Consider the following 14,727-nt stretch of genomic DNA (forward strand, 5'->3'; position numbering starts at 1 on the left):
CCTACACTAGAACAAGAAAGAGCTCAACAATTAATATATACATGGACAGTCAAGCAGCAATAAAAGCGATAAGCTCATATTGTATTAAGTCCAAAAATGTTCGACGGAGCAGGGAGGCTATAGAAAGGCTAGCTGCAAACAGTAGGCTGCATATCTACTGGGTATCTGGTCACAAAGGCATTATGGGGAACGAAATAGTAGATGAGATAACAAAAAGTGCTGTTAGACTACCTTCAGAACAAGAGAACGACATACCAAAACCGCTAAATACTATTTGTAACGAAATGGATGACTACATGAAAAAACTAGTGAAAGCTAGGTGGACTAATTTGACCACATGCAAAACAGCAAAAGTTATGTGTTGAACTAACGACAAAAAACTGACTGAATTCGTACTTACGCTCTCGCGAAAGAACTGCAGAACTAGCATAGGTATGCTAACAGGTCATAATCTATTGGCTGCATATGCGTACAAGATAGGGATTGCTAACACGGACAAATGCAGATAGGATGTTGAGGAAACTTTAGAACACCTTCTGTGCGTTTGTCCGGCATTATTAAAAACGCGACTAAAATGACTGGGAGCCGCACTGTTTGAAGGTCTGGAGGACGTCTCAAAAGCGGATCTCCCAGCTCTGCTTAGATTCGCCAAAAGCGCTGACATCCCACATGATGTCTACTTTCAGTATTCATAGAGGTCGGTCTCCATCTGGTATCGCTAGGGACCAAAAGGTCTATGCGTGGCTTATTGTCAACCAGGCTAACCTATAACTGCAAATATTTTCATAAATGTTCATGGTCACTTTACACATTTTACATTACATCTTAACTTGTTTTTATTTCAAGTAAAATTTAAATTTCTAAATGGCTAAATATCTATTGCCAAAGAGTACGAAAAATTTAATTAAGCGGAATTTATATGATGAAATAATTTCATTGATATTTGTTTTATTATTTTTTAAGTTTACATTTATATATCGGCATTGTGTAACAAATACAATTTTCTTCACAATGTTAACAATTTCTAAAATGGTATACATTTGTATTTTTTCTAGACAATTCCTAACAATAATTGAGTATGATCGTGTCGATGCAAACATTGAGTTTGCGCTAATTTAACATTTTACAATTAAAGATAATTACGCAAAGAGGTACGCACAATGACTTTAAAATTGCATATTTGTTATTATAAAATTGCCGCGAAAAGCTGCCAAAAATTTACTACAAATACTATTTTGAATATAACATTAGCTTTTTCTTCGTTTAGATTTCGACAACGCTAAATCGTCGCTGATTTTAAACAAAAATCGAAATTCTTTCTAAAGTCATCATTTTTGTTATTGTTGAGATTTTAGTTTAACTTTTAGTTTTCCTGCATAATTTGGAATGATTTTAGTTAAAGCAAGTTGAATTTGCTATATAGAGAGCATACATACATACATACATGATAACAAAAAGTAACAGATTTTGAATAAGGCAAGCAAATGCATTTATGCTTTTTGAAAACATATCACTACGAGTAATTGTCTACAAACTAATACTATTAATTACAATTAGTTATTTCATTAAACAACTAACTACTGTTTACGTATAACACCAGCGCCCACACCGCCGCTATGTGCGCACATTGATGGCTCAAAGGACCACTCATCCGTTTCGGGATCGTAAACTTCCACGGTGGATAAGTTTGACTCGCCATCGTAGCCTGAAATGTACGCGAGAATTAAGTAATTAACATTACTTTAGCTACGTCTGACTCACCGCCAATAGCCCATAATTTGCCCATATTTGCAGCCAGCGCTACACGACTTCGTTTACAATTCATTGGGGTTACAAGTTTCCAGGTGTCTGTTATGGGATCGTATACCTCGACAGAGCGCAAAAACGAGGTGCCATCGTAACCACCACAAGCGTATAGTTTTCCATTCAGCGCAGCGACACCTAAACGACAGCGACGATTTAGCATTGAATGCATTTTGAGCCAAACATCTTTAACAGGATCATAACGCTCTACTGAGTCGAAGATAGACAATCCGTCGTGACCACCAAGTGCGTAAACGTAACCACCCAAAGCAGCAACACCGCCAGCCGAACGATATTTCATCATGGGCGCCACCTGAACGAAAATGGAAGATGAGAGAAAGAATCAGTTGAAAATCAGAGACATGAAAGATACACTTTTTATATATATAAATATTTTAGATATATTTTTGACTTAAATTAAACCCGAAAAATTTACACATTTAGCATTAAAAATCGAAGTACAGCGCACACTCGATAACGTGAACTAATTCAAACCAAGACAGTTCACGTTAACAAAAATTTTCACGTTGTGGAATGCCCAAAAAGACTAAGTAAATATATTTTTTCACATTTAAATTCACATTTTATTCTTGTTTTCTTTACATATCAATTGAAAATTAAGTCATACGATGGTTTTATTTAAACAAAATCAGTCATATTTTTTTGTATCTTCTGTTTTTCTAAAACTTCAAGCACAGCTTTCTCCCTTAACCGTCTTAGCACACTCATATCATTTTGATCGACGCCTTCATGACCAGCCCATATTAACGCCTTGTTGAAAATTTCAACTGCTTCAGTCGGCTTAATTTTCTCTAGTTGCTCTGTCATCATCGGATTTGTCCTCTTGTTGATGATCATCATGTGCATTGCCCTCCTCGATATCTTCCTTCCATTCATGAATGGCTGGTAACGTGAATTCAAACTGAAATTTTTAATAAAAAATTGTTTTTTCAATAACCCACATACATATCTTTGAGCATATCTGCGACCACGAACGAACCTCAGGATTTAAACTACTAAGGAGATCGACGGTGTAGCTCATCAAGGTGCCAAATTCAGCTTCCCATTTTTCGTTTAAAACCGCCAACGGAACATTATCTTCGGGATCATCATTGTTTACCACAAAATTTAAAATACTGTTCCAGCACTTAGCTAATGTGGCTTCACCAACACGAAACCAAGCCGCATCCAAAAGATTTATAGCTGTTTTTAAGTTAATTTTTTTCAATGACTCGAGCAAATCAGCCTTTATCGCTGCTATTGCAGCTAGAGCCTGTTTTTGTAATGCAACTTAGTGATTTTTATTGCATTCTGATCCATCGGTTGAATGAGGGGTGTAACGTTTGGTGACATAAACATTGCCGAAATTTGCCCATTCTCCGTTGTCGGTCAGCTTCATTTGGGTGAGATGGAGCGTTGTCGATTAGGAGGAGAGCTTTAATTGGTAAGGCTTTCTCATGACTCAAATGACTCATGAAACCATTGCTTAAAAATAGCCGACGTCACCCAGGCGGATTTCGAGCTCTTATAGTCGGTGGGACACTGAAAGTTTTTAAAGCAGCGTGGATTCTTCGCATTTCCAATTACCAAAAGCTTAAGCTTGTGGGATCCAATGGCGTTTGAACAGCATAAAAACGTGATTCGCTGCTTTTCGGACTTTACCCCTGGGGCTCTCTTCTCCAAACTTGACGCGTACATTTTCTCTGGCAAAAGTCTCTAGAGTAACCCCGACTCATCAGCATTATATAACTGATCGTTGCACAATTCCAATTCGGCTATTTTAGCTTTAAACGGATCCACTAGCTGAGGTTGCGAAGACAAGTTTTCGCCTGATATTTTAAGAAGACGAATACCGTACCTCTTCTTGAATCATTGGAGCCGTATATCACTAGCGAAGAAGTTTGCTTTATTTTCTTTAAATTTTGCATGCAGTGTTTTTGCCTTTTCTTTAAACATTAGAGCTCTTACTGGCCAGTTTTTACCTCGCTATCGTATAAACCAACGATAAAGAGCTCTCTCCATTTTGAACAAGCCTGAAGAACGCAGTGTTTTTCTATTTCCAAGTCCACAATACGTGTTGATTACGCATTTTAAAATCACTTGCTTTTTCACTTTAATGTTACAAATTGTTGATTTAGCAACATTATATTTCTTTGCTAAAATCGTGACAGATGAGTCTTTTTTTAAAAAGCCGAGAATTTTAGCCATTTGTTTTAATGTCAAGCACAAGGGTTTTTTAGAACTCATTTTCACCAGAAAAAATAAGACGAAACACTCCTTACATGCAATTCGAATAAAATGCCTATTTCATAATTAGGGGATTCCCCAATTTCAAAATTACTTGAGATCAATGTAAGCTGCATTCAAATAATTGTAACGTTTATTGTTCATCTTTTAGAGCTTTTTGGGTTTGTTCACGTTTTATAGTAGTCAATGCACAAAAATGTCTGTTCACGTTTGGGGTGTTCACGCTTTAGAGCGCTCACGTTATCGAGCGTGCGCTGTATTGAGTTTAGGCTGGGGCACAATTTGCGTAATTATTTTATGCTTATTAAAAAATATAATTATTTGAAAATCAATTAAAAACGCTAGTGAATGAAAATTTTGTTTAATATTATCAAATTGTTGATAGATTACACGCATAGTCATAAAACAAATAATTGAGCACACGACGTAGTTTAGAGTTTATGTATTAAAGTTTGTTTTACCTACCGTTTTCCAAATATCAGTCTTCGGGCAGTAGCATTCTACTGTATTTAGCGATGTAACACCATCATAACCACCACATACGTAAATGCAATCATCTAAAGCAGCGACACCAACGGCGCTAGGAGGAAACAAAGTGTCAAAATTAAAATGCGATTATCAAACTGGGTGAATTAATTTGATGTAGTTGTTATAACAGCATAAACACTCCCCATAAATTATTGTGGAATGCTGCAGACGTGACAGTGCTGTTCTTGAACGGATATGAATATGGATCATTCCGGTAACGTAGAACCGATCGCCGTGTAAACGGCTAATGTGATGCTTACCTGCGCTTACACAACATTGCACGTCCTTGCGACCATTTATTTTTTTTGGGGTCATATACTTCGACAGTAGAGAGACGTTCAGTACCATTAAAGCCGCCGAAAGCATAAAGTTTGCCATCCATCACAGCGACACCCACGCGAGAGCTAACAAAAAAAAAATCATGTTGATAAATGTTACATCAGAGTAGGCTCAAGAATCATGGAATCAAGAAATAAGTTACCTTCTCTTACCAATCACATTTTTAATTATTTATTTTCCTAGCAACAACAGCTTTTGATACGTACCGCATCATTGACATTTGTTCGCCCATTTCCCATTTCTTAACCAGTGGATCGTATATTTCTACGGTGCTTACAGATTCCCCATTACTTGCTAACCCTCCAACTGCATAAATTTGGCCCATTATAAATTCCCCACAACGTTGCCGCGTTCTAATTATCGAAAACAAAAATGTATTTTCAATGAATGTGATTTCTACTTGGTGGTTGGTGGTTCAAAAATAATTTTACCTGAAACTTTGGAGCAGACCCCGTCTTTCTGGCATTAGATGAAAATCTTTCGCTTCATCCAGCAGATCTCTACATTGATGTGAGGAGCGTATCAGTTCTTCGCGCGCCACTCGATCGGCCAGAAATTGAGGCGAAAGCAGCGGGAGACGCACTTTAGATAATACTTGCGGAAACAATGTTGAACGCTTATCTTCCATATGCTTTACCCATTTCATACAAGCCTCAAAAATCACTTCTTCTGTTGGCACATTTAATTCATCGCGTCTAATTAAATCGATGAGCTCATCGAATTCCAAGCCCAAAAATTCATCTGATTGCACCACTTTTGCAAAGTTCTGATCGATATACTTATCAGCGGCCTCTATGAGATGCGTACAGCCCATCGAATCAGCGAAATGGCGTATGCCTAACACATTATGGGGGTGAAAACGAGAAATCAAGAAGTCAGCACATGCATTGCGCACTTTAGTCAACTGCAGAAATGATGCACCCACCATTAGACTTTGCACATTCTGATTATCTATACGCACTTGACCACTGTAGGCATAATTAATGAGGCTTTCGAGCGCAGAGGGCTCGATTTCTTTCATTGTAATCTCTTTGATCCGGCTCTCAGCCATATTATTCGTAAACATGGCATAAAAATACGGTATAGTACCAGCTAACACAATACGATGCGCCGAGAACGATTGATCTTCCACCTAATGTCGAAATTAATAAATGTATAGTGGGGTGGTTAGGGTTACGACCTAATAAAAAACATAACAGCTGTTGTTTATTTTTATGCTCACCTTCAACGTAACATCACAAAGTTTGCCTTGGCGTCGTATTTCACGCATTAAAGGAAAACTTTCACCGAACAGATCATCATGTTTATAAATTACGTATTTTTGGTCATCGCCACAATCGCCAAAATCAGGCAAATCCATTATTGATGAGCATGCTTGTTGTTGTACCTGTTTCGGTTGCGATGACTGCAAAGTGTCGCGCCCTGAAATCTGTAATCTCTTCATATTATGTTCCGTCCACTGGTCCATTATAGTGCAGAGGTAAAATTTATATTACGAAAGCAATTCCATCGATTTTTAATGCTGTATTGAGAAAATATGTTTTAGACGAAATATAAACCAATAATTTGGCCAAATGCTGCAGTTGAAAATGGCCCTTCTCTCTGTTTTGTTTCTCTTTCTTCAATCGCTGCAGCTAGCCAGATTGACGCAAATGCTGCGGTTTGTAGAATATCAATTAGGAGGAATTATGCTTCAAAGAATTATTTATTTATTTAATATATGGAAAATAACAATAAATTATTATTTTACAATAAAAAGGAGCATTAGCTGCCAGGGCTTACGGCTCATTCAAAGAATTAATAATTATGGAAACATAAGCAAAATTTATCATTTAATGGTTGGTCGTTAATGAGCATTTTTTTGACCGAAAATGTGTATCAACATAATTATTGAGATTCAATAAAGAGTTCCAAATGGATGTATAATTTGTGTAGAATTAAGTATTTGGGCAAGTAGAACAAATTAACAATGAAAGTATGTACAATTTTTAAACAAAAGAGAAAATAAACAATTCGAAATATGAAATATTAAAGGCCGTTTTGTCAATATTTGATTATGCGCTCTAACACAAATTATTTTCTGATGGCTGAGAGTGAATTCTCAACATTTGATTAAGGGGTTACATGGGTTTGGTCGGGTAAAATAAAGGCCTATTTTCAATATTCTCTTTTCTATGTAAAAAATTATTATTTAATTAAAACTTTTTTCTGTCTTATAGATAGATATTTAAAGAATAATTTCTGAAATTTTCAAAAAAAAAGAAAAAACGTCTTTCCCGTGACCGCTTGAAAAAAAGGTACGCCCGCGTTGTCAGCATAGCTCCTGACAGGATTAACGAAAATGAAAAAAAAAAAAACAAAAATAAGTGTTTTAGTTAAGATAATAAACTCGTGCTTGAACGAAAAAAAAGTAAAAATTTGAATTTTGGCACACATTTTTCCAAAAAAATGAAAATTTCGGTCAAATTTGCTTGACATTTTGTTTTTTTTTTTTAAATAGTTGTAAGTGAAAAAAAAATCCTTCGTCCAAGCACGAGTAAATTGCATCTCGAACAGCTGTGTAAAATTTCATCAAGATTGGTTGAGTAGTTTTCGAGCACATTTGACAACCGACTTTGAAAACACGGTTCCGAGAAAAACGCGTTTAAAGTTTTGAGTAACAATAAAAGTGGCTTGGAGCGCACACCTTCCAAAGACTGTATCTCCGAAACTATTATTCGGATGGACTTGAAAATTTAGGAAAATATTCTTGAGATGTTGTGGAAATTAATAAGCAAAAAAAATCGCTTTTTGAATCCACGAAACCCATGTAATCCCTTAACTAATATCTGTCAATTAACTGCTGATAAAGTTTATTGGAAGATGAGCTGCCGATCAGCTGCCTAAAATATTCAGTCACAAAAAAAATAAATATTTTTGCAATACTCTTTAAGATTTTATTCTGTGCGCCAGTGCCATAAATATGTATTTTTTTAAACGGCGCTGAAGAAAATTTGTTGTTGTAGTTGAAGCAGCATAACATTTTCCTAAATATTTAGGGATTACTGCCGGAACGACAGTCATTGGCCGAATATAAATCTGTGCCGTTCCAGTAACGTAGTTTTTTTCGTCTGTAGTGCCGTCTTTTCTTATCTTCGACTAATTTTAAACTATTAGGATGAACGAAAACAAAAAACGCAGATAACAATTAAAACATAGAAAATTGCGTCATGAGTCACATCCAATAATTGTAAAAAATAACTCAACTGAATTCAAGTTTTGGCGTATTCGCACTTGGTTTTGGTGATTTCTCTTCGAATACCTTCATAGTGATCGAACTAAGCCGACAATGTCAACTGAGCCTTGATGAAGCCGATATTGTCATTTTAGTCCATTATTCGGCTAAGTTACCACGGGTTAAAGATTATAGCTGGGATATGTAAAAAAAATTGTAACGAATTATGAACCGTTTGGCAACAATACCAAAAGAATGAGGAACTAAGGCAAAAAATGAGTAATTAACCACAAGAAAGAAGTTGAAAGAAAAGGGGAGTTACCACATTTAGAAATTACGATAGTTATTGGGCACATATATTTTAGCAGAGATGTATGCGGATTAGGTAATCAGACATAAGTTGAACGTGGGTAAGTGTAAGTGTATAAAGGGATTAAATATTTAAATTAAATATAGTGAGCAAGTTCTAATTAGTAATTAGTTTATGATTGCTAGTCCAGTCGTCGAACTCAGAGAAAAAAAATCACTCTTTAAAAACATAACATACGTTAGAAGTCACATTTGTTGAACAAATTTACTTTAAATTTTGTGCAGAAAAAACACTTTTATATATTGAGACTGGTTTCATGGTTCTAAAATTGACATTTGAAATATCTTCAACTTTTGGTTGTGCTCCATAGGTTTTCATCAGCACGAGCGAGCGATAGCTTTTGCGTTTGTAAGTCAAGCGGTTACAGTCATTTCTACGTTACCGGAACGACCTGAATTTACATCAATCCAAGAACTGGCACTCCAGCAGCATTCCCCAAACATACATATATGGGGAATGTTTATGCTGCTACAGCAACTTTTACACTAAAACGTAGTCATTTTTTGGGCAATCAAAAGTACTAAAAAATGTACGCCACGTATACACTTAATGGGGTAGTAAATTCGTTAAGGGGGGAGCCTGCTTTAGAGGCTTCAAAAAATCGATATTTTTTTTGCATAAATGCCTTCCCAAACTATTTAAGAATGTGTCCTCAAAATTTCAGAAGCGAATTCTAAATATTTTCGGAATTACAGAAGAAATTGTGAGCAAGCGTCCAGCAGGTATACGAACGGCCGGATCGCTCGAAGTGCGATATCTCGGTTTTTTAATTTGCGATTTTTGCTAATTGGCGGGAAAGATAGGAAACAAGTTAAACGTCCTATCGAAACGAGATAACATTGATTGCAGTCGGAATTAAATTCTCTTCTAGTTGAACATAAAAAACCTTCAGAAAGTTATGATTAACCCACTTTTTAAACAATCTAAAGTGAAATTGTTTTTCACAAAAAATTAATTTTTTTTTAATTACCGAAAAATCGTTGAATTTTTCACTTTTTGTTTAATTTTCTTGGTTTTACTAGAAGCTATACGAGTATTATACCAAAATAAAAACTTTTTGGGTTTTTGGTTTCAGATGAAAATTGCGACCTGCATCTTTACCTTACGTAATTTGCGTTTGAAAGGAGAAAAAGATTTGTGTAACCTACCGGTCTGCCAAAATTTCCGTATATTGCATCACTAGCGGCTGGTTGTCAATCTCAGCTGTTCCGCGATTGAAAGAAACGGCAATAATTTCTTCTTTTTAATATTTATATATATATGCACAAAAAAATAACGCGGATAATTGTAAACAAAAAATTACTGTTTTACCATATTTATTTATTAACGACTTGAACCGGTGCAGTGTAAAACAAAGTGATATGAAGTTGAATAATGTAGTTCCCAATAGCTGTCGAGTATGCTTGAAACGTTCAACTAAGCTGCGCTCTCTTTACAAGCCACTGGACGAAGGTGAGGAGCCGCCAAATGAAATGCTGCGTCTTATAACCGGCGTTGAGTTGGAGGAGGTAAGGCGTAATTAAAATTAATCAATTTATGGATGTGGAAATAAATGTCTAACTTTAAAATAGGTGGATGTCTGCGAAGGACTACCCAAATTTATTTGCAAGAACTGTGAGCTGTCACTAAGTTTGGCCTATCAGTTTCGCGCTAAAGTGTTGCGTACACATCAAATCCTTCAAAACTTAAGAATCTCTGACGAGGCGAGAGTTGAAACAAATGATTCGACAACAACTTCTGTGAAAGTGGAGTTGGATTATTGGGCGAATGGTAATGTGCCCAGTGATGAGGTCTACATCAATGAAGAACAAGTACAGAATAGTAAAGACATGAAAGTAGAAGTGCTAGAGTTGTCATTTTCCGACATAGACGCAATTAATATAGAAGATGAAGAGCAGGAGATAGTAGCACTAAATGAGGAAGAGGAGGAAATAAATGAAGAATGCAAACCAGAGTATTTGGACGACATAGAATTTGACAATGATGCAGAAACTGCTAGTATGTCCGCACCTGAGACCGTATCGGAAGCAGAAGAGCATGATTCGCAGGGAGATCAGTCGTTATTTAATTATGATATGAAAGTTGAACCTGATGATGACGCCATTTCTGAAGAAGCTACTGCTGAAGAAAAAAAATCAGCTCCTGTAAATATAAAATCCGAAAATAAGTGTTGGGACCTAAGATCCATGAGTGAAAATGCATCGCAAATGGGAAAACGAAAGTCGCCTACAAAATCTACCACCAACAACAAAGGAAAACAAAAACAACAGCCAACTAAATCCGTTCAGGAAGCGGAAATTTTGGGGGCCACAGCAGAAAAAAGCTCGCGAAGTACTATTCGTAACGCCGCTCATATTTGCGATATATGTGGGAATATTTATGCGAAACGCGGCCGCATGATGGAGCATAGACGGCGACACGACAAAGAGTTGCGTTTCGCTTGCGAGTAAGCACTTGTGGCAATTATTTGTAAAATCCTGTTTGACTACATTAATTATTTTTTGTTGACAGGCTCTGCGATAAACGTTTTCATCTGCGTGAAAAATTGCGCAAGCATATGTTTCTGCACACTGGCGGCAAACCATATAAATGTTCGTTCTGCAGTCGGACATTCTTCTATGAAAGTGTGAAGAAAGCCCACGAGACGTAAGTGGAAACTGCATTAAGTATGAATATTGGTGTTAATGGAATTTGCGTGAATTTTCTTTTTTTAATTCACAGCGTTCATAGCGGTGTCAAACCGTACGTCTGCGATGAATGTAATAAAGCCTTCGCATATGCCCATGCGCTCAGCAAACACAAACTGATACACGCCGACATTAAGCTGTATCACTGTGAGTATTGTGGCAAGGACTTCCGCCTGCAGCATCACATGAAACAGCATATCGAAACAAAGCTGCATCAAAATGCCGTACGTGTTGCCCAAATGTCACATACGGAGATTAAATCATTGTCTATTGGTCCATCAAAGGAACTACCAGCATCCATATCGAATATATAAACTAAAACATTTGGACAAAATAACATTAGGTTTATTCAATTTAAAATTGTAATTGTTTACTATTAGTATTATAACACACATTTTATGTATTTGAAAAGGTTGTTCACTATGTTCTTCCTAACTTAGAATTATATTTATAGTAAGCTTCAGAAATTCTTTGCTTTATATGGCAAGGAATGAGCGGCGAAAGTCAGCGTCGCAAGAGCTGCGATAAAAGCCGATTTTCTTGCTAGTCATTTGTCGGAAGCGGCGCATTCCCTCGTGAATTTCCTGTACGCTGATTGGACGCACCACTTCCATGCCCCGTCCTTGGGTTACCTCAGGGCAAATGTGCAACATTGCTGGCGAAGCACCGGTAGATGTAATGCGACTGTATGGTTCGGTTACACGATTTTCGGAGTTTAACCGCGTTAATATGGCATAATCCACAATCACAGCTATGGTTTCGTGGGCAAAGTAGGCTAAAATATTCATTGTGGTTGTAGGTATGCGTAGGTCTGGCGGCAAGTCGAGGAATCGTCTAAACTTATTTTTTATCTTTTCACCATGACGACAGTAGAAAGACGTTTTTCTGGCCTCATTAAATTCCAAATATTGTTGGCCAGTCAGTATTTGCGAAATGCGATCGGCCCGAAATAGTCGACGAGTGCGCTCCTCGTCGTACAGTTCTGGCACCTCAATTGCTAGCTCGTCGTCAGATTCTTGCTGTTCTAAATCATCCATGAAATCCTGCGGCCGCCCTGTGCGTATGCTTAGGAAGCGCTTTAATATTTTCATATCCTTTAAATGTTTGCGCATGCGTGCTATTTTAACTGGATGGTTACGCATCAAAAATTCAAAGTCAGCCTGCGTTGGACAAGGGCTATTCTTGCGCCGCATAGCCACTAGTGAAGCCTCATTAAACATGCCACGCAATTGTTGCTGTAGTATATGTTCTACTAGCTTGACACTTTCCATGCGCGGCTGATCGCTGTCGCCAAAGCTGCGCATTATATCGGAGATTTCCGGAAGCAAAGTGACAGGCGCGTCATCGGCTACTCCGCCGGCTGCCAGTCCACTCGCAATGCCGGCTGCATTGCTGGTGGTACTGCTATTGGAGAGCTGATGCTGGAGCGCATGCGGTGAGGCGACGGCTTGTGGTTGCTGTTGCATTATCAATGTGGGCGTTGTAGTACCACTGCCATCGGAATTGGACGCAGCTGCAGAAGCTGCATTGAAACTTGTCGAGTTTTGACGCACGGAACGTTTGCTGTTGTAATTCATTTTTCCATTGCGGTAATAAACGAATTTTAATAATAAACGTACCAATAAATAAAACTGTTTACACACAACGCTAAAATCGAGTTAAATGTTTGTGAAACAGGAACAAATGAAACACAAAAGCAGAGTTGTTACACGTAAAACAGCTGAGGGTTCGCAACGCAGGTTTGACTAAGACGAATCCAACCAAGGTGATTTCGCCATGGCAGCTGATTTTTTTGAGTTTTTCCCGATTCGAATGCCAAAGTGCATTTTTTTGGTTGTTGCCTCAGTTGTTTGCTTTCGTTCTTATTGAATTTTAACACTCGAACAAACAAAATGCAAAGTCGAAATACATGCACATGTTGTTGCTCTAGCGAGTTCATCATCTATGAATTCGCCCCGGGTTTACTTGACAAGCGGCATACATTCAAATGGCTAAGAATTAACATGGGCTTACACAAGAAACTGTGTACTACGTATTAGCTGGCAAAAAAGAGAATACTTGTTTGTGTAACCTAGTCGTCCAGATGACACTTTTAAAGACAAATCAGTTTTGAGCAACCGCTTTTAGTGTCGTTTCGTATCATGATTCAATGATAAAAGGTTTGCTCAGTAAGCAGCTTTCCCGTTCTCTCTTGACAAATCGGCTCCCTTAGCAAGACACTGGGTTGCTAGCTCTAGAAATTTTGAGTAAAAGTGGAGGAAAAGTAAAATTTATAGAAAACACATTTAATTTTGAAAATGATCTGCTTACGAGCAACAACTCGCTTAAGAGTTTTCATGGGTATGTTCAGGACTATGGTAGTATGACATAAAATATATACCGTCTAAGTCAGGACATGATAGAGTAATTGAGACAATCCGAGATCAATGAATAGAGAATTAACAAAGCTTTATTTCTTATGATGTGGTTATTTAGACGGAATTCATGTTTTGTAAAGAGCTAGCATTTCCAAAAGAGTTACGGCAGGGAGAATAATTGAATAGTCCCGATGCGAACGATAACATTTCTGAACTCATTATAAAAAAGTTGGGATTGACGGGACTTGTTTCCAATGAGCCCACTTTCCCTGGATGGATGAGGTGTCCAGAGGAGGCTTAGCAAATCACAATACCAGCATAAAAAAGCTCCACATAAAACTGTACCTCCTACCATTTATGGAATAACATCAAGACGCGCGCTACAAATAGGAGGAGGATCTCGGCCAAACACTTAACAGAATTGTACGTGCCAATTATTTAGTTATTTTTAACAAAAAAGTTTCATATTGGCGAAACTTAGCAACTTCGCGATCGATTTTAATTTAAAAATTAATTAAAAAAAAAATCCTGAATTAAGTTAAATAATTTCTTGTTTTAATATTAGACTTGGCAATTTCCGCTAATAACTTCTATTTGTACCATTTTTTACTTTCAAATATTATATTAATTAAAATTGATTTTTTAAACCGTTCACAGTTTCTTCCCATTTAAGTAAGAGACTACTTTTTTGCTACCATTTTTACCAAAAAGGATTTAATATTTTCCACTTTATTCACCTTCTTAAATGCAACCTTTGGTAAGGGAGTATCAAATATCGAATGTCACTAGTGAGCAAACCTTTAATAATTGTATCATGGTTTCGTATAAATTACTTGCTCTGACTTTGATTTGGTTGTGCTTACATTTGAGTCAAGCGTAGATTCTAATAATAATTGAATGATAAAAATTTAAATTCTTTCAGGTTTCACTATTTCCATTCAAAATACGGCTGTTAACAATTATATGTGAAAAATTTCGCTATTTAAATGTCCTCATGAGCACGCACTTCTACTAAAATGCGGTCATCAGTCGATTTATGAATGTCTAATTGTTCAGAACGAGTTAAGGAATGATTTCATTCACAAATAATAAATAAAAATAGTTAAGTAAATTCTAAGTATAATCATTCAGGGCTGAACAAATCCAAACATATTTAAAGAATACCAGAAGATAAACGCACAA

The 14,727-nt window shown here is 36.9% G+C and overlaps 3 protein-coding genes across 3 annotated transcripts; 1 reads left to right on the forward strand and 2 right to left on the reverse strand.

The window, feature by feature from the left end:
* Positions 1 to 914: 914 nt before the first annotated feature.
* On the reverse strand, positions 915 to 6,544 carry LOC129252987 (kelch-like protein 18). The gene is made up of 7 exons (XM_054891196.1): positions 6,140 to 6,544; positions 5,349 to 6,049; positions 5,124 to 5,270; positions 4,839 to 4,982; positions 4,516 to 4,630; positions 1,762 to 2,116; positions 915 to 1,705 (listed from the first exon to the last, which is right to left on the reverse strand). Exons 1-7 carry the CDS (start codon positions 6,383 to 6,385, stop codon positions 1,578 to 1,580), a joined length of 1,836 nt encoding a protein of 611 aa, XP_054747171.1. The 5' UTR covers positions 6,386 to 6,544; the 3' UTR covers positions 915 to 1,577.
* Positions 6,545 to 9,645: 3,101 nt separating this feature from the next.
* LOC129253105 (zinc finger protein 184) lies at positions 9,646 to 11,603 on the forward strand. The gene is made up of 4 exons (XM_054891353.1): positions 9,646 to 10,009; positions 10,073 to 10,947; positions 11,013 to 11,147; positions 11,223 to 11,603. The coding sequence occupies exons 1-4, from the start codon at positions 9,863 to 9,865 to the stop codon at positions 11,500 to 11,502; spliced, it is 1,437 nt and encodes a 478-aa protein (XP_054747328.1). The 5' UTR covers positions 9,646 to 9,862; the 3' UTR covers positions 11,503 to 11,603.
* On the reverse strand, positions 11,512 to 12,853 carry LOC129253106 (transcription initiation protein SPT3 homolog). The gene has a single exon (XM_054891354.1). The coding sequence runs from the start codon at positions 12,763 to 12,765 to the stop codon at positions 11,665 to 11,667; it is 1,101 nt and encodes a 366-aa protein (XP_054747329.1). The 5' UTR covers positions 12,766 to 12,853; the 3' UTR covers positions 11,512 to 11,664.
* Between the last annotated feature and the right edge of the window lie 1,874 nt (positions 12,854 to 14,727).

Source organism: Anastrepha obliqua, chromosome 1 (genome assembly GCF_027943255.1).
Source record: "Anastrepha obliqua isolate idAnaObli1 chromosome 1, idAnaObli1_1.0, whole genome shotgun sequence".
In the NCBI taxonomy this organism is placed as follows: domain Eukaryota; kingdom Metazoa; phylum Arthropoda; class Insecta; order Diptera; family Tephritidae; genus Anastrepha; species Anastrepha obliqua.